This window comes from Rhineura floridana, chromosome 3 (genome assembly GCF_030035675.1).
Source record: "Rhineura floridana isolate rRhiFlo1 chromosome 3, rRhiFlo1.hap2, whole genome shotgun sequence".
NCBI lineage: Eukaryota > Metazoa > Chordata > Lepidosauria > Squamata > Rhineuridae > Rhineura > Rhineura floridana.
The window spans coordinates 52,827,895-52,853,444 of NC_084482.1; the positions used below are offsets into that span (position 1 = coordinate 52,827,895).

At 40.5% G+C, this 25,550-nt stretch overlaps 1 protein-coding gene across 3 annotated transcripts in view; it reads right to left on the reverse strand.

Moving 5' to 3' along the window:
- Positions 1-25,550, reverse strand: part of RPTOR (regulatory associated protein of MTOR complex 1) — a 502,533-nt gene that overhangs the window by 302,762 nt on the left and 174,221 nt on the right. For all 3 annotated transcript variants that reach the window (XM_061615781.1, XM_061615780.1, XM_061615782.1), the window contains 2 exons: positions 15,836-15,994; positions 7,403-7,549 (listed from right to left, as the gene is read on the reverse strand). In XM_061615781.1, coding sequence (XP_061471765.1) covers positions 7,403-7,549; positions 15,836-15,994 — 306 coding nt within the window. The remainder of the gene's footprint in view (positions 1-7,402; positions 7,550-15,835; positions 15,995-25,550) is intronic.

Here is a 25,550-nt window from a genome sequence, read left to right on the forward strand (position 1 = left end):
ACTGGCCTGATCCAGCAGGCTCTTCTTGTTCTTATGTTCTTACGAGCACCCAAGTCAAATTTAGCACCTTATATAGCCTGATACATAAACTATCTATGGAGGTTCAAATTAATTAAGTAGTTTCTGATCTTGCTTCTGAAGGTAGAATATACTGCTTGTAAGCAGGGATGCCACCAAATTCTGCCCTAATAAGATTTTCGGTTTGATTTTGGGTCTGACTGAGGATAGCACAAGAGGCAATCTGACAGGTGATCCTCCTAGAAGAGAGGTGGCCAATGAGGTGCCCCTCAGATGTACTTGGACTACAACTCTCAGCAGCCCCAGCCAGCATGGCCAATGATCAGGCATGATAGCAGTTACAGCCCAACAATAGCTGGAGGGCGCCACATTGGCTATCCCTGTCCTAGAAGTATGTTGCTCTTCCTTTTGACAGAGTAAATCCACACTGCTCAAGATGTATAACAGACTAGCAAAGTCTTAACGAAGGGACAGGGAACCATTTTTTATGCTGAGTGATGCATTCCCTCAGGGTCATCTGTCACGTGCCACATGCTCTGGTGGAGGGCAGTACCATTGCTCCCTCGCTCTCTCTCTTTCGGACATCCCCTTATCTCTCCCTTCTCAACAGGCTACTAAGGGAAGAACAGATTGCTTTTGCCTGATGTCTGAATTGATCACTTGCAGAGGGCTTTGCTCCCATTAGTCCATCCATTTGTTCTGTCCCCCCCTTCCCTCCCTGCTCCCCTCACAAACAAGAAATAAGGCCAACGGCCACATGCCATCCTTAGGTCCCCCAACCTTCCTTCAATAGATGGTTTGCCCCACACTGCACACAAAGACCTGGGTCTATTTTGTCAGCAACCTTAGCCATCATTCTGTGGGGTAACATCCTTTTAATGTTGGTGGTTAGTATGGCAGTTCTGATTCTTATGCGTATGAACCTACTTGTACTTGCTTGTGCATATGAACCTTCTTATGCCTTGATGGTGCTAGGATGCCTATCCCTGGAGATACTTCCTTTGAATTTAAGAGAGTGATTCAGAGGAACCCTTGGACTTATTTTCCATATCCAAGTAGTTTAGTCTCCTAACCCTGGAACTCAGGCAATCCTGGAGCAGAATACCAATTCCCCCAGCAAAGCTATTTACTGTAATCTTGTCCAACATGGCCTGGGGGCTGAAACTACACTCTTCTCCTGTCATCTATCAGCTCTCAAAACGATAGCCATAGTCTTGGGATTCTGCTCACCTTCTCAAAATGTAATACCTGCTGTGCACCTATGGGGAGATCAGAAAGGCCACCAAAGGATGTAAGCTAGTGTTGTTGTCCATTCTCCCACCCCAAGGAAAGGGGAAGAGATACTTGTAAGGTAAGTCCTATACTATAGGGTGAACAACATACTGTAAGTCTGCAAGCAAGCTGGGATATCATATTTTATGGTGTCAGAAGTACTCAGACCCATTTCCCACTCAAGAAGTGGTGCAGACTGGCTGTTTCAATGGCTGTTTTCACACCAGATAGAAGGAATATATCTGAGATATTGGGTTTCTTATAATGATGCTACAATGCGACTATGCTATTAATAATTTTTTTAAAAGAACAAGTGGTACTTTTTGCACACCACAATCTTACACAGAACTTCGGAATGTCCACTGGGATTCTGTTAAATCAAGAAGGCAGTTTATAAAATTGAACACTTCCCTTTTCGGTGATTAGAAGAGGAAACTACAGTGGAATAACAAGGAAGATGTTCTCACTTTTTGTTTTAAAAAACAGACCACAAAAATAGCTGAATTGGCATTTACCATTTTCTGAACACTGAATTGGCATTTCTGTTTTTCATCTTCTTGTCTCTAAGGAACACTATGCATGCTGAGGAAAAATTATTCCTAATTGCAGTCTTTCCATTGAGATTTAAAGGCAAGAACAAACATTCCCAACCTGTACCCACAGAAGAAAGGTTCTTTTCATAATGCTAATAAGAGTAATGGCTTCTGCTATAAATTCAAACCCATAATACAAAAGATGTTTCCTATGAACCACAGCATTCATTTTAGATCTAAACAGAGAAAGGTCTTCACAGGTGTAGCCAACAGCCAATACTGTAAGAATGAAATGCATCTCCCATTTCCACAAGTTTGGAAAACACTGGGCTATATTAATGAAGGCATCTAAAATGAATAGAAAAAAAACTGAATTGAAGATGGTACCCAGGCAACTTAGCTCATTGGTTAATGACTGTTGAAAGTACAATCTTAATTGCAAACTTCACATTGCTACTATTTCATTTTTTTTAAAACACCATGTATGCAACTATTTCTGATCTGCTAGTTCAACATACCATCTGGCTTTCCCTTAATCCCTACTAGTATCACAGGCATTTTAATCCTTGACACACTTTTAAAAATCGCATTGTGTATTTTTTAAGAGGATGCATATTTCCTATGAAGAGAACACTCTGAAACCACATTTCTTTGCCAGTTAATCCACTGCACCATTTGCCATGCTAGAGCAGAAGGTTATTGCAATCTCAAAAGATACAAGAGGGAAATGTTGGATTAATAGTCTGAGAGCAAAGGTTTTACATAAATAAATCTAACAGCAATTTACAACCAGCACTGGATTAATATTAACATGTATTTCATCAAGGAATGTATAGAAATCATTCATATCCCACCCCAGACAGAACCTGCTCCCAACTTTGCAGTACCTCAGCATCTATGGCCATTCAACATATTTTTCCAGTTATAATGACTGTATTATCAAATACAATCTACAGCAGGGGTGGGGGACCCTTTTGGTCCGGTGAGCCAGATCTTTATATTCCCTCACCCCCGTAGGTCAACTCTGATAAGTGAGCAGGACCATTGATCTGTCAAATAATATGACATTATATGATGGGACACCTTGGATAATTCTACCCTGAAATTTTCAGGTCAGTGCTCTAAAGTCTAGGTAGCATAACTTTGGTTTCTTCAATTAGCATTAATAATTGAACCTGGCCTTTCAGCATAGCGTGCCACATGTTGCACACACTTGCTTTCTCATCTTTCCTGAACTTCCAGTACTGAAATCCCAACCAAATTCCAGCAAATTCCAGTTTGTGTAAGATGGGGTACTGTTCATTACTTTGATCTCAAAGTGATTCATGTTCACTGCATGTATTTTAAATACATCTTTACATTAAAAAGGGTAATAGAAAATGGCATAGCTGACCTAGTTACTTGCATGATAGTTGACCTAATTACTTATATGATCTTTAAGGAAGAAAGATGTTTTGACTTTGAAATATGGGGAAATAAGTTAGGCTCCCTTTGTTACTCTAGAACCATAACTGGTTCTTAGACAAGCTATGTGACTTGGTTCCCTGGCTGCAAACGTACCATCTGCCCTGTTGCTTTCCCTTGGCTTCAAAAGTGCTCTAACAGATGAAAATGGTTACTCCCTGGGAGTAGTACAACAGAAGCTTAGATCAATAAGGTGGACACAGATGCTGTGCCTATCAAATGGTTTATTGCAGCCTTTCCCAACCAGTGTGCCTCCAGATGTTGTTGGACCACAACTCCCATCTTTCCTGACCATTGGCAATGCTGGCTGAGGCTGATGGGAGTTGTGGTTCAACAACATCTGGAGGCACACTGGTTGGGAAAGGCTGGTTTGTTGCCTGCTGTACCAGATGTTGAATGTTTTCATATCTAAGTGTTGTCTCTGACTAATTCACTTTCTCAACCTTGCAATTGCAGAAACAAAGTCAACACTCTCACCCAAAAAAGTTGCAAAAAGTCTGTACAGAATTAGGCACAATATAATTATATATATAATAAAACCAGCTCATTTAAATAAGGTTGCTTAATTTTTAAGTCAATGCTTTTCCCCTTGATAATCATTCACAGTGAAGCTATTTGACAGACCCTAAGCCCTGGATGGGGAACCTGTGGCCCTCCAGATGTTGCTGGACCACAACTCCTATCACCATTGGCCATGTTTGCTGGGGCATATGGAAGTTGGAAGTCCAGCAACATCTGGAGGGCACCAGGTTCCTCACCCAGCCTCTAAGCTATTGCCCTAGAAAACTGTGATATTATTTAAGAGGGTATATTAAGTTAATGTTTGTGTTAATTGAAGGAAAGTGCTCTCAAGTGTCACAGACTAAGTTACATAAACAGCACAGGACAGGGGGCTTAAGGCTGCTTTTCTGATGTATAAAAATCATCCAAAAGCATTGGATGCAAGATAATCATGAGAAAAAAGGGGGTGAAGGCTACAATTATTATTTATTTTTATTATTTTATTTATTAAATTTATATTCTGCCCTTACTCCCAGGAGGAGTCTAGGGCAGCAAACAAAAACACTAAAAGCACTAAAACACCTTAAAAACAAAAGACTTAAAAACCTATTAAAACAAAACATCTTTAGAAAGCAATCCCAAAACAAGAATGGGATATGGGCTCTACTTAAAAGTCTTGTTGAAAGAGGAAGGTCTTCAGTAGGCACTGAAAAGAAAGCAAAGATGGTGCCTGTCTAATATCCAAGGGGAGGGAATTCCAAAGTGTTGGTGTCCAATACTAAAGGTCCACTTCCTATGTTGTGCAGAATGGACCACCTGATAATATGGTATCTGCAGGAGGCCTGCAGAGCTCAGTGATCGATTGGGAATATAAGGGGTAAGACGATCTTTCAGCTATTCTGGTCCCAAGCTGTACAGGGCTTTGTACACCAAAATTAGAACCTTGAACTTGGCCCAGTGGGTAAAGGGGAGCGAGTGCAATTCTTTCAGCAGCGGGGCAACCTGTTGGTGATCCCTGCCCCAGTGAGCAGTTGTGCTGCCGCATTTTGCACCAGCTGCAGTTTCCAGACCAACCCCAAGGGCCGCCCCACATAGAGCACATTACAGTAAACCAGCCTGGAGGTTAGAAGAAGTAGGGAGCAGTTTCTGAAAAGTGAAAGTACACTTAGGAAGCTTTTACTTTTGAAACTACAGTAGTGACTTGCAATGCAATGCAACCATGCACATTCCAGTTTCAAAACTGGGAAACTGACAATCTGTGGCAGGATTATCTCTACTTTTAAAAAGATGTGACAGAACAAATGTTGAACTGCACTATGCTGTTATTATAGCCTTGCAAGTAGTATTTTCCATATCTATGTCATAGCTGCCCTGTAACACATAAGTACATGCATGCATGGATTAGTAAAAATATGTAAGGCTTGGAAAATGTTTTGCACTTATTTATATGATTGTTATGACTGAAAAAACACATTGCATTTCAAATCATGTAATTTTGTTTCAATAAACATTAGAATTATAGACTGCCTTGATAGTCAGAATCCTGTTCAGATCTATTTGGCTCCACTTCTTGCATTCAGTGTTGGAGTTAAAAGATGGAAAGGACTTAGCAACATAAAATAAGAAAATGGTTTCTAATAAGGCATCTCTGGCAGTTATAAAGTAGAGAGAAAATATCCAGCCAAACACAGTGTCAATGCATACGTGAAAGCTTCCTAAATTTAATGGCTTCATCTTCCACCATGCACATTTGCAACAATAAATTTAATACTAAAATGTCCCCTTTTATTAACAGCAGAGCACGTCTTGCTGCAAAATTAATGGTACCAATAGCAAGTTCCTTCTTTGTAACTCTTTCAAAGGATTTGGTTTAGTGACTGTACATTTGGTTGCAAGAGCAAGATACAGTAACAGATATCTATGCAGACCTAAGTATACAATGTATAAGACATATACAGACGTCCTTCAATCTTGCATTCATCTTCTCTGTAAAAACCATTAGGGCACAATCATATGTTATCATTAATTAACAGTTCTATTAATGGCCAGGGCTATACTGTTAGAAGGCAAATAGAGCCTAAATTAGAAATGCAAGATTCTTTTCTTGTTTAGAAAAGTATTTATATACTGAATGAATGAATGAATGAATGAATGAATGAATGAATGAATGAAACTTTATTTTTACCCTGCCCTTTTTCCAAACTGGAACTCAGGGCGGCTTACAAATAAAACTACATGTAGTTAAAAACATACAATTAAAATACGATTAAACAATGCACAACCTTAAAACCTTAAAAGGCACTTAAAAATCTAAAAACAATTTAAAATAATACAAATAATAATATAAAACAAGCCTTGTAAAGAGTCCTAAACACCTTCTATCCCAAAAACCTATCGGAATAAAAAAGTCTTTACTTGCCGACAGAAGGATGGCAAGGAGGGGGCCATTCGTGCCTCCCTAGGAAGGGAGTTCCAGAACCTAGGAGCAGCCACTGAGAAGGCCCTATCTCGCGTCCCCACCAATTGCACTTGCGAGGGTGTTGGGACTGAGAGAAGGGCCTCTCCTGAAGATCTCAGGGCCCGGGCAGGCTCATACAGAGAGATACGGTCTGACAAATAGCCTGGACCTGGGCCGTATAGGGCTTTAAAGGTCAAAACCAGCACTTTGAATTGTGACCAGAAACAAACTGGCAGCCAGTGGAGCTGTTGTAACAAGGGAGTTGTATGGTCCCTGTAACCAGCCCCTGTTAACACTCTGGCTGCAGCTCTTTGTACCAGTTTAAGTTTCCGAACAGTTTTCAAAGGCAGCCCCACATAGAGCGTGTTACAGTAGTCTAAACGGGATGTAACTAAGGCATGCATCACCATAGTCAAATCAGGCATTTCCAGGAACGGGCGCAGCTGGCACACCAGTCTTAAATGGGCAAAGGCACTCCTGGCCATGGCCGAGACCTGGGCCTCCAAGTTCAGAGCTGAGTCCAGGAGCACACCCAAACTGCGAACCTGTGTCTTCAGGGGGAGTGTAACCCCATCCAGCACAGGTTGAATCCCTATTCCCTGATCTGCCCTTCGACTGACCAGGAGCACCTCTGTCTTGTCTGGATTTAGTTTCAATTTGTTCGCCCTCATCCAGTCCATCACTGATGCCAGGCACTGGTTCAGGACCAGGACAGCTTCCTTGGCTTTAGGTGGAAAGGAGAAATAGAGTTGGGTGTCATCCGCATACTGATGGCACCGAACCCCAAACCCCCGGACAACCTCTCACAAAACATCAGGGCAGCGTACAGCAACATAAAAACATTTAGAACAATAAAACAATTTGTTGCCAGTCATATCCTTCCCAATTTACTTAGGAAAGTGCCTTATTCCAAGTCAGACCATTTAGCTCAGCTCTGTCTATTCTGACAGGCAGTGGATCTCCAGGGTTTCAGACAGGAGCTTTTCCCAGCCTCACAGGGAGGCACCAAGGACTGAACCTAGTGCTTCTACATGCAAAGTAGATCCTCTTCCACTGAGCTATGGTCCTTCCCCAACTTGATCCTATGGAAATCTAAAAAATAAATGCCCCCCTTTTCCCATTCCCCATCAATCCCCTCAGTTGTTAGAGATCTCACCTCAAGCTCCTGCTCCCTCTGCAGGGCAAACTGTTTGAAAGATTTGACAATAAGGCCAGCGTTAGAGCAATCATATACGAAAATAGAGGGACTGCCCATCCATGTCTGTAGGTCATATATGGATAACGGGATGTACTGAGTATAGTTCTGCAAAACAAACAAAAAAGGGCATACATTATACCACACAGTGAACAACAGCCTGTGGTAGGCCTTTGCCTCCAACATACAGAGGTATTGAACAAGCTACTTCCATATTCAGGGTCTACAGATTTCTCATAAACAATTCCAAATATCATGGAAATAAATGGTGCTATGCCGTCATCATTTACCTTCCCAGAAAAAAATCTAAGGATTCACCATGTTCTTAAATTTACTTTGAACTCTGCTCACTTGTCTTTTAATAATATGTTTTATTATTACACATGTAATGTGCATGCTTGAAGCTTATGATAATAAAAACAATGAGGACCAACTTGAAAAATAAACTGAACATGTTATAAGTAAGATTGTATGAAAGACTTGGGAGCACACACAGTAGCCACAGTGTGTGCAAATTATACATGTTATTGATTACTAGCTGCTTATACTGGACATGTATGTATACAGATTTGTAGTATGCAAAGTATCCAAGCATCCCTCAAAAGGGAAATGCATTGTTCCCTGAACCCACTGACTAGAGACATTATATCTCAGGATGACAGTTTATCAGAAGACTCACTGAACTATCATCTGGATATAGCTTTTACAAACCTAGGTTTACCTTGAAGATTAAGCATAAGGAAAGACTGAGACCTTTGGCAAGTAAACGAAACAACACTGAAACAACTTTTAATCCAATTATTGCATCTCTTCTGACATTGCTTAGACTATCAGAAAACTGATCTCTTCAACATCATATAGACCAGCTTTCGCTTACTTAAATGGCTGTAAAACATATTTCGGCAAATTCTGGGCAGTTGTGACACTGCAGAACTGTTTAGCTACTTTCTGAGTGATTAACACCATTAACATACTCCTCAAGTACTGTAAACCCAGAATTATTGTTTTTAATTATGTTTTTGTTGTTTTTACATTTCATTATGCCTTTCTACGTGTAAGCTGCCTTCATGTACTATGTGAAAAGTGTGTGTGTGTATTATGTGCCTCCAAGTCGACTACGACTTAAGAACATAAGAACATAAGAAGAGCCTGCTGGATCAGGCCAGTGGCCCATCTAGTCCAGCATCCTGTTCTCACAGTGGCCAACCAGGTGCCTGGGGGAAGCCCGCAAGCAGGTCCCGAGTGCAAGAACACGCTCCCCTCCTGAGGCTTCTGGCAACTGGTTTTCAGAAGCATGCTGCCTCTGACTAGGGTGGCAGAGCACAGCCATCATGGCTAGTAGCCATTGATAGCCCTGTCCTCCATGAATTTGTCTAATCTTCTTTTAAAGCCATCCAAGCTGGTGGCCATTACGGCATCTTGTGGGACCAAATTCCATAGTTTAACTATGCGCTGAGTAAAGAAGTACTTCCTTTTGTCTGTCCTGAATCTTCCAACATTCAGCTTCTTGGAATGTCCACGAGTTCTAGTATTATGAGAGAGGGAGAAGAACTTTTCTCTAGCCATTTTCTCAATGCCATGCATAATTTTATACACTTCTATCATGTCTCCTCTGACCCGCCTTTTCTCTAAACTAAAAAGCCCCAAATGCTGCAACCTTTCCTCGTAAGGGAGTCGCTCCATCCCCTTCATCATTCTGGTTGCCCTCTTCTGAACCTTTTCCAACTCTAGAATATCCTTTTTGAGATGAAGCGACCAGAACTGTACACAGTATTCCAAATGCGGCCGCACCATAGATTTATACAACGGCATGATGATATCGGCTGTTTTATTTTCAATACCTTTCCTAATTATCCCTAGCATGGAATTTGCCTTTTTCACAGCTGCCACACACTGGGTCGACATTTTCATCGTGCTGTCCACTACAACCCCGAGGTCTCTCTCCTGGTCGGTCACTGCCAGTTCAGACCCCATGAGCGTATATGTGAAATTAAGATTTTTTGCGCCAATATGCATAATTTTACAGTTGCTTATATTGAATTGCATTTGCCATTTTTCCACCCATTCACTCAGTTTGGAGAGGTCTTTTTGGAGCTCTTCGCAATCCCTTTTTGTTTTAACAACCCTGAACAATTCAGTGTCGTCAGCAAACTTGGCCACTTCACTGCTCACTCCTAATTCTAGGTCATTAATGAACAAGTTGAAAAGTACAGGTCCCAATACCGATCCTTGAGGGACTCCACTTTCTACAGCCCTCCATTGGGAGAACTGTCCGTTGATTCCTACTCTCTGCTTTCTGCTTCTTAACCAATTCCTTATCCACAAGAGGACCTCTCCTCTTATTCCATGACTGCTAAGCTCCCTCAGAAGCCTTTGGTGAGGTACCTTGTCAAACGCTTTTTGAAAGTCTAAGTACACTATGTCCACTGGATCACCTCTATCTATATGCTTGTTGACACACTCAAAGAATTCTAATAGGTTACTGAGACAGGACTTTCCCTTGCAGAAGCCATGCTGGCTCTGCTTCAGCAAAGCTTGTTCTTCTATGTGCTTAGTTAATCTAGCTTTAATCATACTTTCTACCAGTTTTCCAGGGACAGAAGTTAAGCTAACTGGCCTGTAATTTCCGGGATCCCCTCTGGATCCCTTTTTGAAGATTGGCGTTACATTTGCCACTTTCCAGTCCTCAGGCATGGAGGAGGACCCGAGGGACAAGTTACATATTTTAGTTAGCAGATCAGCAATTTCACATTTGAGTTCTTTGAGAACTCTCGGGTAGATGCCATCCGGGCCTGGTGATTTGTCAGTTTTTATATTGTCCATTAAGCTTAGAACTTCCATTCTCATTACCACTATTTGTCTCAGTTCCTCAGAATCCCTTCCTGCAAATGTTAGTTCAGGTTCAGGGATCTGCCCTATATCTTTCACTGTGAAGACAGATGCAAAGAATTCATTTAGCTTCTCTGCGATCTCCTTATCGTTCTTTAGTACTCCCTTATCATCCAAGGGTCCTAGATGGTCTCCTGCTTTGAATGTATTTATAGAATTTTTTGTTGTTGGTTTTTATGTTCTTAGCAATGTGGTCCTCAAATTCTTTTTTAGCATCCCTTATTGCATGGGTTCTCAACAAGGGGGGAATTCCCCCCCGGGGGGGACTTTTCGGGTTCCAGGGGGGGAATTGGGACCACTATTCAGCAAAGTGTGATGTCCTGTAGATTATGTACAATTTGTAAAACTGTAGTTTGTTTTTAATTTCTGGACATTCAATAAAGTTTATTGAATGTCACAGATTAAAATCGATTCTTGAACATGCAGCATTATTTTCATTTGCAAAATTAAATTATTTAAAGACCAGAAAGTGCTCCAAAAAATTCTGTTATAATATAAACTAAGAAATTTTTCTCTCACGACAAACACCACCGTCACTCGCGAAACGTCAACACGCTATGAGAGACTATCTTGGGAAGGGGGGAATTATATTCTGAACAATGGTGAAAGGGGGGAATGGAGCAAAAAAGGTTGAGAACCACTGCCTTATAGTCTTCTTGCATTTCTTTTGCCAGAGTTTGTGTTCTTTTTTATTTTCTTCATTCGGACAAGACTTCCATTTTCTGAAGGAAGACTTTTTGCCTCTAAGAGCTTCCTTGACTTTACTCGTTAACCATGCTGGCATCTTCTTGGCCCTGGCGGTACCTTTTCTGATCTGCGGTATGCACTCCAGTTGAGCTCCTAATATAGTGTTTTTAACAACTTCCAAGCATTTTCGAGTGATGTGACCCTCTGGACTTTGTTTTTCAGCTTTCTTTTTACCAATCCCCTCATTTTTGTGAAGTTTCCTCTTTTGAAGTCAAATGTGACCGTGTTGGGTTTTCTTGGCAATTGGCCAGTTACATGTATGTTTAATTTAATAGCACTGTGGTCACTGCTCCCAATCGGTTCAACAACACTTACAGCTTGCACCAGGTCCCGGTCTCCACTGAGGATTAAGTCCAGGGTTGTCGTCCCTCTAGTCGGTTCCATGACCAACTGGTTTAGGGAATAGTCATTTAGAATATCTAGAAATTTTGCTTCTTTGTCATGACTGGAACACATATGCAGCCAGTCTATGTCCGGGTAGTTGAAGTCACCCATTACTACCACATTTCCTAGTTTGGATGCTTCCTCAATTTCATATCTCATCTCAAGGTCTCCCTGAGCATTTTGATCAGGGGGACGATAGATCGTTCCCAGTATTAAATTCCTCCTGGGGCATGGTATCACCACCCACAATGATTCTGTGAAGGAGTCCGCCTCTTTTGGGGTATCCAGCTTGCTGGATTCAATGCCTTCTTTCACGTATAGAGTGACTCCGCCACCAATATGCCCTTCCCTGTCCTTCCGATATAGTTTATATCCAGGGATAACCGTATCCCACTGGTTTTCTCCATTCCACTAGGTCTCCGTTATGCTCACTATATCTATGTTCTTCTCTAAGACCAAGCACTCCAGTTCTCCCATCTTGGTTCGGAGGCTCCTAGCATTAGCGTACTGGCACTTGTAAGCAGTGTCTCTCTTCAAGTGTCTTTGGCACTTCTGGTTTGGCCTGTGGCAATTTTGCCCTTCTGAATTTATATCCTGTGCCCCTGCTCTCACAATGCCTACTTCTAGGCCTACCCCTTTTAAAATTTCATCATTTCTTTGGTCTTTATCCCGGGGGGAAGGTTTACTCCGAACCAGACCTTCCTCAGCTCCTGTCGGGTTTACCCGCTCAGTCAGTTTAAAAGCTGCTCTTCCACTTTTTTAATTTTAAGTGCCAGCAGTCTGGTTCCATTCTGGTTCAAGTGGAGCCCGTCCCTTTTGTACAGGCCCAGCTTGTCCCAAAATGTTCCCCAGTGCCTAACAAATCCAAACCCTTCCACCCGACACCATAGTCTCATCCATGCATTATGGCAACCCTATGAATCAGTGACCTCCAAGAGCATCTGTCATGAACCACCCTGTTCAGATCTTGTAAGTTCAGGTCTGTGGCTTCCTTTATGGAATCAATCCATCTCTTGTTTGGTCTTCCTCTTGTTCTACTCTGTTCTGTTTTTCCTAGCATTAGGACGCACATCTTAATATGGTGAGGGGGTTTAAGAGTGTCAAAGATGCTGAGAGCAATGCATCAGGAGTCTAGACCAAGAGGCTAGACTCCTAGCAGGGGCACCCAAGGCTGGTCAAAGCTGAGACTAAGATGCATCCAGACTCAGAGGAAGGCAATGGTAAACCACCTCTGAATACCTCTTACCATGAAAACCTTATGAATAGACTATCAAAAATGCAACATGAAAAGTGAGGCTTATAAATACTTTAACTAACTAACTAACTAAACTAACTAACTAACTTTGAAGGTTCTTGCATTTGCCTTATTGTAATAAAATGTGATTTTAATTGGAGAATGCCCATTTTTTATTTCTATGTAATCCCTTAGCATCTCACTAGCTGTCTTCATTTGTCTGTCAAATTGGAAAGCAAATTTAGAGCACCATAAGTCTTCAACAGAGTGGGAAATCATTTTATCATGCTGCAGTAGCACATTAGGCTTTGCAGTAAGAGGTGAATGGAAGGAGAAGATCGTACCTGTAAATATTTCCCAACCGCCTTTGAGGTGTTCTCTCTCCTACAAGTGCTGAAAGTACTGGGCCAAAAGGAGGTCCTCCAAGAGAACTGATACCCTCCCTTCACCCTTCACACCTTATCTCAAGGCAATACAGTCTGGGTATAGGAGGAGAAGAAACAACTGTCTCTCTTTCTCATGCTAACACACAGAGAAAATAAAGGTTTCATTCCAAATAAATGAACATAGATGCATTCCAGATTATTTATTTATTAAGATCCTCTTTATTTGTCAGGCTAGATTAAACATAAAAAAAAACTTGGCTTGTTTCATAAGGCAGCCCAAGAAGATTAAGATCACCACCACATATGCACAACATGACAAGAGGAATAAAAAATTCAAGCTAAGGGGAAAATGCATGAAGAAAAAGAGTGGGGAAGAGAATCAAGGCAAGGGATGTGTGTGCACACGCACCAAACACACACATTTAAAAAAAGATCAACCCAATTTAATGATTAGCTTTTTCTCTTATTCAAACTGTGCTACATAGTTCTTTTTCTCTTGGATCCCAGTGGAAAATCAAGTATGCTTAGTTGAACAAAACAACTGAGATCTGGCTTTTTGGCTGAAACAAATCAGACTGGACTAATACTTCCTGAAGGATTTATCCTTTTAATCTACATTTCAGAATATATTATGCTTAATGTCTTATAAATTTAGCACTACTAGAAAATAATGGGTGCTTGGACTTGCACAGACTCACTGAAAACTCACAGATCTTCCACTGAAGGGCAAAGAGATAATTTGTGGAGTCTCTCATCAGAAGCAACAATTCTACAGCTGAAGAAAAGGTCACAACTGCAACACAACCACCAACGGCATCTCAGGGACACTCAGTAGTAGGTTGATCCAATTGCTGGTGAATGTGCAGCTACTGGATTTCAATCTACTTCCTAATAGGACTATTGGGAGAAATTTATCTTTTCTGGAATGACTGGTTACCTTAAACAAAACAATAGCATTTACTCTGAATTTGAAATTTCGAGCTGTTTGGGAGCAGAGGGCAAGAGCATTTTTCCCCAACCTAGCACATTTTGCCTTTTTTGGCAGGAAGAAAGCATACTTCCCCTTCTGATAGGCAAACATATCTAATTTCACATCCCCACCTGTACAAATCCAGTACTCGTTTATAACCTGGGCTACAAATCTTTAAGACCTCTGCTAATAATAGCCAGTGGTGTCTTCATCAGATTACCTCAGCTGATAAGGAAAGCTAGCTGGCAAATGCACAATAAATAATTTTTTAATAATGCAGCACATGCTTGGCACAACATCCAAATTTCATTAAACATAATTTGTTTTCCTCATTCTTATAGCACATTCAGAATAACATTATTTGTGTCTTATTTACTGTCCACAACTCATTAAGACCACTGTTGATTGTTTTTAAACACCAGATTTAGATTAAATATTTGGTGTTTTAAAGTGATGGGATGAATGATAATAGAGTCCTGAACCATAGCATAGTAAGTTGCTTTATACCAGGTCATCTACCCCAGTATAGTCTTATTCAACAGGAAATGGCTCTTCGACGGTCCAGGTGGTGGTTTTTGCCATTACCTATTACCTGGCCCTTTTTAGCTGGAGATGCCTAGGGTTGAACATGAGACCTTTTGCATGAAAAACCACACGCTCTGCCACTGAGCTATGGCCCCTGTCCAATCATAGCCAAATCACTAACCAGCAACGTTAGTAAAGTTCAGTATATGTCAGTGGAACTACTCAGTTTCAGTGAACCATCTCCACAGAGGAGAGGAAAGGAAAGAAAAGAACATAAGCATTCTCCTCCACACACCTAAACTCAGGGCTGAAATAGTATTTTTTTTTTGTAAAATGCACTGCAAACTGAACAACTATTTTTTGTTCTCGAAACAATAAAACAAAAAAATTGAAGTTGAACTGGCATCCAAGAGCAACTCTCCCTCGGCTATACGCAACCTTCAACCGCGAGCAATAAAACACAGTTAGGAGCAACCCCAAACCAGTAAATAAACAGCTGAATAAAAGTCTCTGTTTCACTATCAGTCACCTATTGGAGGTATTAAATGTGTTCCTTAAAACTAACCCATCACCCACTTCTCATCCCTATGCAAGGGAGAAGACATCTTGGTGTCTAGTATAAGCTCTTGTGACAGATTTGTTGTCTGGAGTACAGCTAATAAGAATTCTGAATGCAAAGTGGATTATGGTTTCCAGCACCACAATTGCAAGCTGAAAATCTTGGTGGATGCATTTCATGTTTCATACATTCATAGCATGCACTGCAAGATAACAATGGCCAAGGCCATGCACATCAAAAGGTATACCACTGAAGCCTTGCTTGGTGTTGAGCGGAGGTATTTTTCCTTACAAATCTGTGCATCAGGTACATGGCTGGTGCTGTATAACGGTGTTTTATTAGCTTGTGGTGTTTGAAGAGCAATTTGTGAGGTCAGCAGGGTTACCTTCTAAGAAGGAAATTTGGACATACACATTAATTACATGTTTCAGTTAACATGTTTATTGTTTCTCTATTCTAATCCTCTTCATGTGCACATACTTGTATAGAGAGAGCTTCTCCAGAAGGAATACAGGTATTCCTTTTAGGAAAAAGAGTCTCAAGAACTTCGTAGCAACTAACCTGGGGGCATAAGAGAGTGAAGAAACAGAAGCTCCAAGATCAAACATTAACAATTATGCTGTTTTAGGTTTCTCCACAAATATAGAGCAAACTTGACATGAGATGAGCTGTGATTTAACTTCATTTGCAAATAATGTACCTTGTTGAAGACCCAAATTTCTCCATTTACTGTTGGTCTGGGGACACCATGTCCATTGTAGTGAAAGAGAACTCTCTCTTCCTTGGCATTTCGACGCAATGAGGTACATAGCTTTTTTACTTCATCCACTGTAGGATCAAGACTCTGCTTGTACCGAGCCTGGTTGTAAAAGAGAAAGAGATTGAATTACCCAATTTGACCTTTGCATATGCATAAGAATTAACAATAAGCTGAAATATTCCTACATATATACAGGAACAAAGCACACAATCATTTGGCTAGATAATGTAAATCAGTAAGTAGCATAGATGTGTCCTTTTAAATAAACTTTTGTATGCGCCCTTGACAATTTCCCCATGAACTTTTATCTCTTATTCATTATTAAACAACTAAATAAACTGATATAACTTTAAAATGTCCACCTGCTGTAAAAGCATCTCTCTCTTCATAATGCATAAACCCTCCTTCAAATTATATTGCCAAAGGAACTATCCACAGTCCTGAAATGATTGCATGGTATAAGCTAGAGAAGCTGCAATGATTTAGACCTAGACAATAGGTCATTAAACATTCAAGAAGGCAGAAATCCCAGATGAAAGCCTTGTTCAAATGAAAGTTTATTATTAAGTTAAGCCCCTAATTCATTTTTGAAACTTTCTAGCAGACAATGGCCAGGGTACAAAGAATTACTGTGTGTCACTTTTGCATGAAACCAGAAAATACCACCATTGACACAGTACCGGAGGTTCACATCTCTCCACAGACAGCTCCAGCATTATTCTGCCGCTTCATTAATATGAAACTTCCCTGAATTGTGCCATGTTTGAAAACAGCTTAATAATAATAACTTGTTTATTAAGGCCTTGTTAGTAAAATGAGGACAAACAAAATGTAGAAGACAGGCATAACATGGCATCAACTGGAATGATATACTCCTGTACAAGTGCCACTGTAAACTACGGGAAACTACAACACAGCACAGTGCCAATTCCAACGTAGCATTTCTCTTCCCAAGAGGAATACTACAAGTAGAAAACAAGGAGCTCCTTGCCTGCTCCTGCTGACCAATCTTTTCTGAAAAGTTAAATGTGCATTCTAATATAATTTTTGTCATGTTTAGTCCTCACTGATATTCCTTACTGAGGAAAAATGGTTCATCTACAGTGGTTCATCTACACTGGTTCATAGTAGGGCTCTTGTATCATGCCATTAGTTCAAGCAGAACCAAGACAGGTAACAAATGGCCATTAAATATCTGCATTAGGAAGTCTGCTTTACGCTGACATATTGGGGGTGAGGGAGGGACACAGAACCACCAAGTAATAGCTTCAAGTTGAAAGGGCAAAGAGCTGCTTCTCAACAAAGACATATAATCCAATTTTCCCATGTTGCACAATGTCCTTTCACAATATGTTTTTTCAAACTACCAAAATGACCTACGGCATTATGCCATCAGAAATGGTCTCAGTAACCTTTCACTGCTTCCATGTTTTATTTCAGGTTTTTGCACTATTTATAGGAATAATGAAGCAAGTTAACTCAACGGTGATTCTTAGCATTTCAGGCTGTTCAGTTAAAGCTGTGCCATGCAGTGTAATATTTCATTCCATTCATCTGTGTTTATGAGCAAGAGACAAGCAGTTGCAAGAAAAATGCTAAGGTCTGTCACTAGGAATGCTGCTCACAGTAGACTGCATTAATGCAAGCATCGTCTTCTATCTCACTCTCGTATCTTACAGCACCGTTATGAAGGTGCTGAACATATGCCCTAAATCACATTCTGCCTGTTGACGCCTTTACAAGGCACTATAATCGAGCCCTCGAGTGGTAGGCAATTTTTCAGTTCCCGCATCTTGATGGGAAGGCGGGAGCTAAAGACAATCTCCACAATCTCCATTACACATAACTATTAAATTGAGCTCACAATTAAAGAAGGTGAATGGATACTTTAAAAAGAAGAGCATAACTCAACACAGAACAAATATTCACATTTACAAAACAGAGTTGCAGGAGGAGAAAACAGAGAACCTCTAAAAAAAGCAGTTAACCAGCCAAGAATTTTCAGCCTTCGCTTTTTAAAATAACATTCTGATGCACAGACAAACGAAATCTCTATTCATTTTACCCATGATGTGGGTGTACCTAGCAATTTGTTTTGACAACACTGTAATGCTGCCTTTAAAGAGAAACAGGAAAAGCTGGATAGCGATTAGGAGAAATGTCAAGAAAAGTTTGCCCAAATTAATAATTCTTATTTATTTGGTTATATACTGTATTTTTATCCCACTTTTTTGACAATTATTGGCTCCCACATCAGTTCACAGAGAGCCGGTGTAGTGGTTAGAGTGTTGGACTACGACCTGGGAGACCAGGGTTCGAATCCCCACACAGCCATGAAGCTGACTGGGTGACCTTGGGCCAGTCACTGCCTCTCAACCTCACAGGAAGGCAATGGTAAACCCCCTCTGAATACCACTTAGCATGAAAAATCCTATTCATAGGGTCGCCATAAGTCGGAATCGACTTGAAGGCAGTCCCAGTCCCAAATCAGTTCATAGTCATTAAAAAGGTTTGCAGACACATAAAGGAAGCAAAGTGTGAGGGAGAAAGCAGAGTTCTTCATGGTGGCATGGACTTACTGGGGGATAAGATTGCTATCAAGGCCTATAGAGTGTGAGCTGGCACCATCCTGGATACGGGTTAGATTGGGGTTAGCATCAAACAGGCAAAGGTTAACACCACATATTGTGCTAACCATGACATCTGTGTGCCTGGCCATATTCTGTCGTGAGATGATGGCAGCTAAATACTGCTGGATCATAAAAGTTCAAAAGTTCTGATTACAAATCCAACAGCAGTTTGATGATGCTGTCACTTCACCCATCTAACTGGGGTCCAGTATGTCCTATATATATATATATATTGGGTGAAACATGACTTCAGGACCAGTGATGTTACTGGAATCAGAGACAGGAGCAATTCCTTCCCCTCCCTCCCCCCCAGGAAAAGCTACAACTCAGCTGCAGAATTCTGTGCTTCATTCAGTCACAGATTCAACTCTATATTGACTCTAAAAAGATTTAATCACATAAGCTTCAAACTAACCAGGGTTGTATTCAACATGGCACTAAGGTGAACATTCAGTCAGTACAAGGCTTTCTCCTTGCAAAAGGGAAAGTTCTTCCCCCCTCTTCTCCATCTGCACCCCTACCCACAAATATGCTCTAGGGAGGGTTCCCCCAATCTTCCAGAGCAAATTTGGTGACAGCGTGGGGCATGCAGAGGCACGGAAAGTCCCACAGCACTAGTTATTTGTTGAATACTGCCCCTAGCACTTAACTCAGGCATATCATTTGAAGATTCTCTGGGTGTTGTCATTGTCTCCTAATAAAAACAAAACAAAACAAAACAAAACATTGCATTTTGACTATTTACATGCCCCCTGTGATTATAACAGAACACCAAACAGGAAAGCAACATGAAGAGCCCAGCTTCATTCTTTTGATTCATGGTTATTTCCTCCCAGATGTTATTCTGTCAAAATGAGTTCTCTAACATAGCATTCACAGCTGCTATACCATTTTAATGACAGCACAAACATTGTGCAAACAGTAAATCATGATGCAAGATTCCTTACAAGCAAGAAAACCCTACCAACCCCCCCCTATCTGTCCCATTTTCATCCCATGAAACTGCAGCTCAAAGTCTCATTTCCTTTCATATGAATGCTCTTCTGCATCATAAGCCATTTTGGTTACTTTGTGTCTTAACAAACAATCAGACGTATTTCCTACAACTATTGCCTATAATCTTATTCTTCTCCCACTCACCGCACTTTCTACTTCCTTCAAATCAGCTATGAAGAATGGGCAATATACCCTGAAGAAATGACAGTGGGAATTAAATTTGCCTCAGTGCATACAAGAAAAATTATGCAACACACAATACTTACAAGGTTTCTACAAATTAAGAGTGCAATCCAATCCTCCTATGAGATAGGCGGGGTTGGATTTTTTAGTTTATTTTTATTTTTACATTTATATTCCACCTTTCCCTCCAAGGTTCTCCCCCTCCCAATTTTATCCTCACAAAAACCTTGTGAGGTAGGGTTAGGCTTATAGATAGTGGCTGCCCCAAGGTCACCCAGTGAGCTTCATGGCTGAGTGGGGATTTGAACCCTGGTCTCCCAGGTCCTAGTTCAATGCTCTAACCACTACACCACATTGGCTCTTTACACCATACTGGGTGTCCCTCCACCCAGCCCTGTCAGCCTCTGCTGAATGGGCAAGCAGTAGAAGTGTTGCTGGCACATTCTTCACCACCACAAAACCCCAAACCAGAGCATTCCTAGGGGTAGGGAGTAGCTGAAATGGCCTGGGATTAGGGTTGCCAGGTTCATAACCTGAGACTGATCCTGTATCTTTAGGAGAAGAGAAAGTCAGCCAAGTGCAGGTATTCTTGCAACACTGTAATGAGAAAACCACAAGGTGGAATTCTCCCTTCCCCCTGCACACCTTTTAAAGATACAGAAGACCTCTTGGTTGCCAGGCCCAGCCTCCAAGAGGTCTTCTGTATCTTTAAAAGTTGTGCAGGAGAAAGGGAGAATTCCACCTTGTGGTTTTTCTCATTACAGTGTTGCAAGAACACCTGCACTTGACTGACTTTCTCTTCTCCTAAAGATACAGGATCAGTCTGGCCATGAACCTGGCAACCCTGCCTGGGATCCATTGGATACCACAATGGCATTGGGCCTGATCTCTGTTCCAGCTCCAGTGGTTTACCTGTCTCTGCTCTGTCTGGCATGTACAGCACAGATGTGGATATAGTGGTGCACTGACAGTGTAAGCTCCAGTGACCCAAGTAAGGATTCCACACTTAGAATCTCCCGCTATTTATCAAATGTTAATCCCACCCCTCCTTAAATTATACATGGAAATTATTTTATCCTCACAACAACTTCAGGAGAAGTTGCATGCAGAAATAGAAGTTTGCCCAAGATGGACTGCCTGGCTCACTTAGGTATGAAACCAGAATTTCCCACTCCAAGTCCAACACTTTAGCCACTAAACTAAAACCATGGCCCCTAACGGCAAACAGTTATCTGAATGCATCATGCATATCACCTCATGTGCAGCTTGATATCAGTGTCTTACGTAAACAGTACTCCCATTTACACAAAACTGATTCTCCAGATGTTTCAGATATTCCATGGCCCATTTAAATAAAATGAAACATTCTGCACACATTTGGGAGGACTCTAAAGATTATCACAAAAACAGGGAATCAAATGAAGCTATAAGCAAAACAGCAAGAAGCAAAAAGATGGCTGCACAGATTGGTAGGTCTTCATGTATTTCAGGGGCAAAATGTCCATCAAAGCAAGTTTATGTCTAGTACTCAATAAAAACTGCTTGGAAAAACTTCATGTTGCAGTGTTTGGAAATTAAGGAGATATGGGGTTCCTTTAATAGTGAGAAGTGATGTAGCAAAAGCAATTAGGAGCTACAACCAGGGCTGTGGAGTTGGAACGCCAAACCTTCGACTCCTCTATTTTTCTACTGTCCGACTCCGACTCCACCCAAAATTGCTTCTGACTCCGACTCCACAACTCCGACTCGGACTCCACAGATCTGTTACCATATATCGTTATAATATTATATGTTTTTATTTTAAAGCTGGAGTCGGTACATTTCTACCGACTCCGACTCCACCCAAAATTGCTTCCGACTCCGACTCCATAGCCCTGGCTACAACGCAAGGTCTGACCGAATAATATCAATGAGATTTAACGGGAAACCTATTAACATAACCATTATCCAAGTCTACGCTCCAACGGCAAACACAGAAGAAGAGGAATTGGAGAGATTTTACGCAGAAATACAGGAAGAAATTTATCACACACGAAAACAAGATGTGATGATAATCATGGGGGACTGGAATGCAAAAGTAGGGAACAGAGAAGAACTAGAAATTGTGGGGAAATGGGGCTTAGGATATAGAAATGAAGGAAGAGAAATTGGCTTCACAGAATTCAATACGTTTTTCTCTTGCAAACACAATTTAAATAACATCCCAGAAGAATATAAAGATCAAATAAGGAACAGGTTTGAGGCTTTAAACTTAGTTGACAGAGAACGAGAAGAACTATGGAATGAAGTCAGAGACATTATCAGGGAAGAATGCAAAAAAAACAATACCTCTAGTTAAAAAGAGAGAAAAACCTCAATGGATGACTGAAGAAACTCTTAAAATGGTTAAAGAGGGAAGGAAAGCAAAAACAAACAGAGGCAGAAACATGGTCAGAACCCTATATGCAGTAATACAGTGACTAGTGCATAGGGACAAAGAGAACTATTACAATAGTTTTTGTATAGAAATAGAAGAGGACAACAAAAAGGGAAGAACAAGAGCCCTGTTCCAAAAGATGAGAGAAATGAAAGGGAAATTTAAACCAAGAGTAGGGATGTTGAATAATCAACAGGGGAACACACTGACTGATCGAGATGAAATAGAAGGAAGATTGAAGCAATACACTGAAGAATTCTATAAAAGAGAAGCCAGGATGATGGATTCATTCACTGGGGAACTGTATGAGGAAGAACCTGCAATTTTAGAATGTGAGGTGAAAGCTGCTCTTAAAATACTTGGAAGAAACAAATCACCAGGAATAGATGGCATACCGATAGAGTTGCTACAAGCTACTGAGACTGAATCTGTCCACATTTTGACAAAAATCTGTCAAGAAATATGGAAAACTAAACAATGGCCCACAGACTGGAAGCATTCAATATATATCCCAATTCCACAGAAATGGGATCCCAGGGAATGCAGTAGCTATCGAACTCTTGCCTTAATATCCCTTGCAAGTAAAGTAATGATCAAGATTCTACAACAAAGGCTCTTACCATATATGGAGTGAGAAATGCCAGACGTCCAAGCTGGATTTAGAAAGGGAAGAGGTACCAGAGATCATATCACAAACATACATTGGATAATGGAAAGGAGCAAGGAATTTCAGAAGAAAATCACCCTGTGCTTTATAGATTACAGAAATGCCTTTGACTGTGTAGATCATGAAAAACTATGGAATGCTTTAAAATAAATGGGGGTGTCACAGCATCTGACTGTCCTGATGCGCAACCTATACTCTGGACAAGAGACTACTGTAAGGACAGAATATGGAGAAACCGATTGCTTCCCAATTGGAAACAGTGTGAGACAGGGGTGTATTTTATCACCCTGTTTTTTAATCTATACGCAGAACATATCATACAGAAAGCGGGATTGGACCAAGATGAAGGAGGTGTGAAAATGGGAGGGAGAAATATCAATAATTTAAGATATGCAGACGATACCATACTGCTAGCAGAAACCAGTAATGATTTGAAATGAATGCTGATGAAAGTTAAAGAGGAAAGCACAAAAGCAGGACTACAGCTGAACGTCAAAAAGACTAAAGTAAACAACAGAAGATTTATGTAATTTTACAGTTGACAATGAGGACATTGAACTTGTCAAGGATTATCAATACCTCGGCACAGTCATTAACCAAAATGGAGACAATAGTCAAGAAATCAGAAGAAGACTAGGACTGGCGAGGGCAGCTGTGCAAGAACTAGAAAAAGTCTTAAATGCAAAGATGTGTCACTGAACACTAAAGTCAGGATCAGTCAGACCACGGTATTTCCAATTTCTATGGATGGATGTGAAAGTTGGACAGTGAAAAAAGCTGATAAGAGAAAAATCAACTCATTTGAAATGTGGTGTTGGAGGAGAGCTTTGTGCATACCATGAACTGTGAAAAAGACAAATATTTGGGTGTTAGAACAAATTAAACCAGAACTGTCACTAGAAGCTAAAGTGAGGGAACTGAGGTTATCATACTTTGGACACATGATGAGAAGACTAGATTCACTAGAAAAGACCATAATGCTGGGAAAAACAGAAGGTATTAGAAAAAGAGGAAGGCCAAACGAGAAATGGATTGATTCCATCAAGGAAGCCACAGACCTGAACTTACAAGATCTGAACAGGGTGGTCCATGACAGATGCTACTGGAGGTCGCTGATTCATACGGTTGCCATAAGTTGTAATCGACTTGAAGGCACATAACAACAACAAAATAGAAATAGAAGAGGACAACAAAAAGAACAAGAGCCCTATTCCAAAAGATTAGAGAAATTAAAGGGAAATTTAAACCAAGAGTAGGAATGTTGAATAATCAACAGAACACACTGACTGACTGAGATAAAATAAAAGGAAGATGGAAGCAATACACTGAACTCTATAAAAGTTGATAATGAGGACAACTTGTCAAGGATTATCAATATCTTGGCGCAGTCATTAACCAAAATGGAGACAATCGTCAAGAAATCAGAAGAAGGCTAGGACTGGGAGGGCAGCTATGAGAGAACTAGAAAAGATCCTCAAATGCAAAGATGTATCACTGAACACTAAAGTCAGACTATGGTATTCCCGATCTTTATATATGGATGTGAAAGTCGGACAGTGAAAAAAGTGGATAAGAGCAAAATCAACTCATTTGAAATGTGGTGTTGGAGGAGAGCTTTGCGCATACCATGGGCTGCAATAGAGACAATTGGGTGTTAGAAAAAATTAAACCAGAACTGTCACTAGAAGCTAAAATGATGAAACTGAGGTTATCATACTTTGGACACATCATGAAAAGACATGATTCACTAGAAAAGACAATAATGCTGGAAAAACAAAAGGGAGTAGAAGAAGAGGAAGACCAAATAAGAGATGGATTGATTTCATAAACAAATCCACAGACCTGAATTTACAAGATTGTAGTAGTTTGTAGATTGTAGTTTATAACAGATGCTACTGGGGGTCGCTGATTCATAGGGTCACCGTAAGTCAAAATTGACTTGAAGGCACATAACAACAAGTTAGTTGTTGGGGAAAAGGTATTTCCAAAATCTTCCAAAGAACTTCAGATTTACAATCATTTTTAGCATGTTTACAATTGTGGAAAATGAAGCATTTGTTTAGATACACTCCTTCCAAAAAATAGTCATATACAGTAATTTCTTTGGTATTCCAGAGCAATTATGGGATAAATATTAAGCTCTTTTTCCAGCCATGCAAGAAGGAGAAAGAGTCCAATACAGTTTGGGAGGAATTACCGTGAAAACAGAGTATGCACCTGCCTTAAACACAAAATCAGTAGTTATTACAGGAGTTGCCAACTAAATTGTTTCTGGAAAATGTACATCAGAATAGATCCTGCAATTGACAGAAAACTGAAACATGCTTAGAAAGAGATTCTAGTAAAGAAGGTATCCTCTGCTATCAGCTGCAACACCATTATCTGCGCTAGACAGAATGATATCTAGCTGGCAATATAATTGAAAAGCACCAGATTGCATACTCTGAACCTGAAATGAGCAGTTTCTGCCATTACGATCCAGTACAATTGCAACTGTGGCTCCCTATAAGCCACTGTTCGTAAATTAGGAGTCAGCTTCAGGAACAGATGTTGTCTCTCACATAATATTGCATAAATTCACTCTTCCTTCTCTTGTCAGTCTTAACCATAGTTCAACATAACATTTGAACCATTGCTAAACATGAAGAATGCTAACCAGCATTTCCTTCTTAATCAGAATTTGAAACCAGGATTTCAAATGAGCTTGCAAACTCTGGTTAAGATGTTAGCCATGGTTTGTGTTAGTGCAAATATAATGCTAAA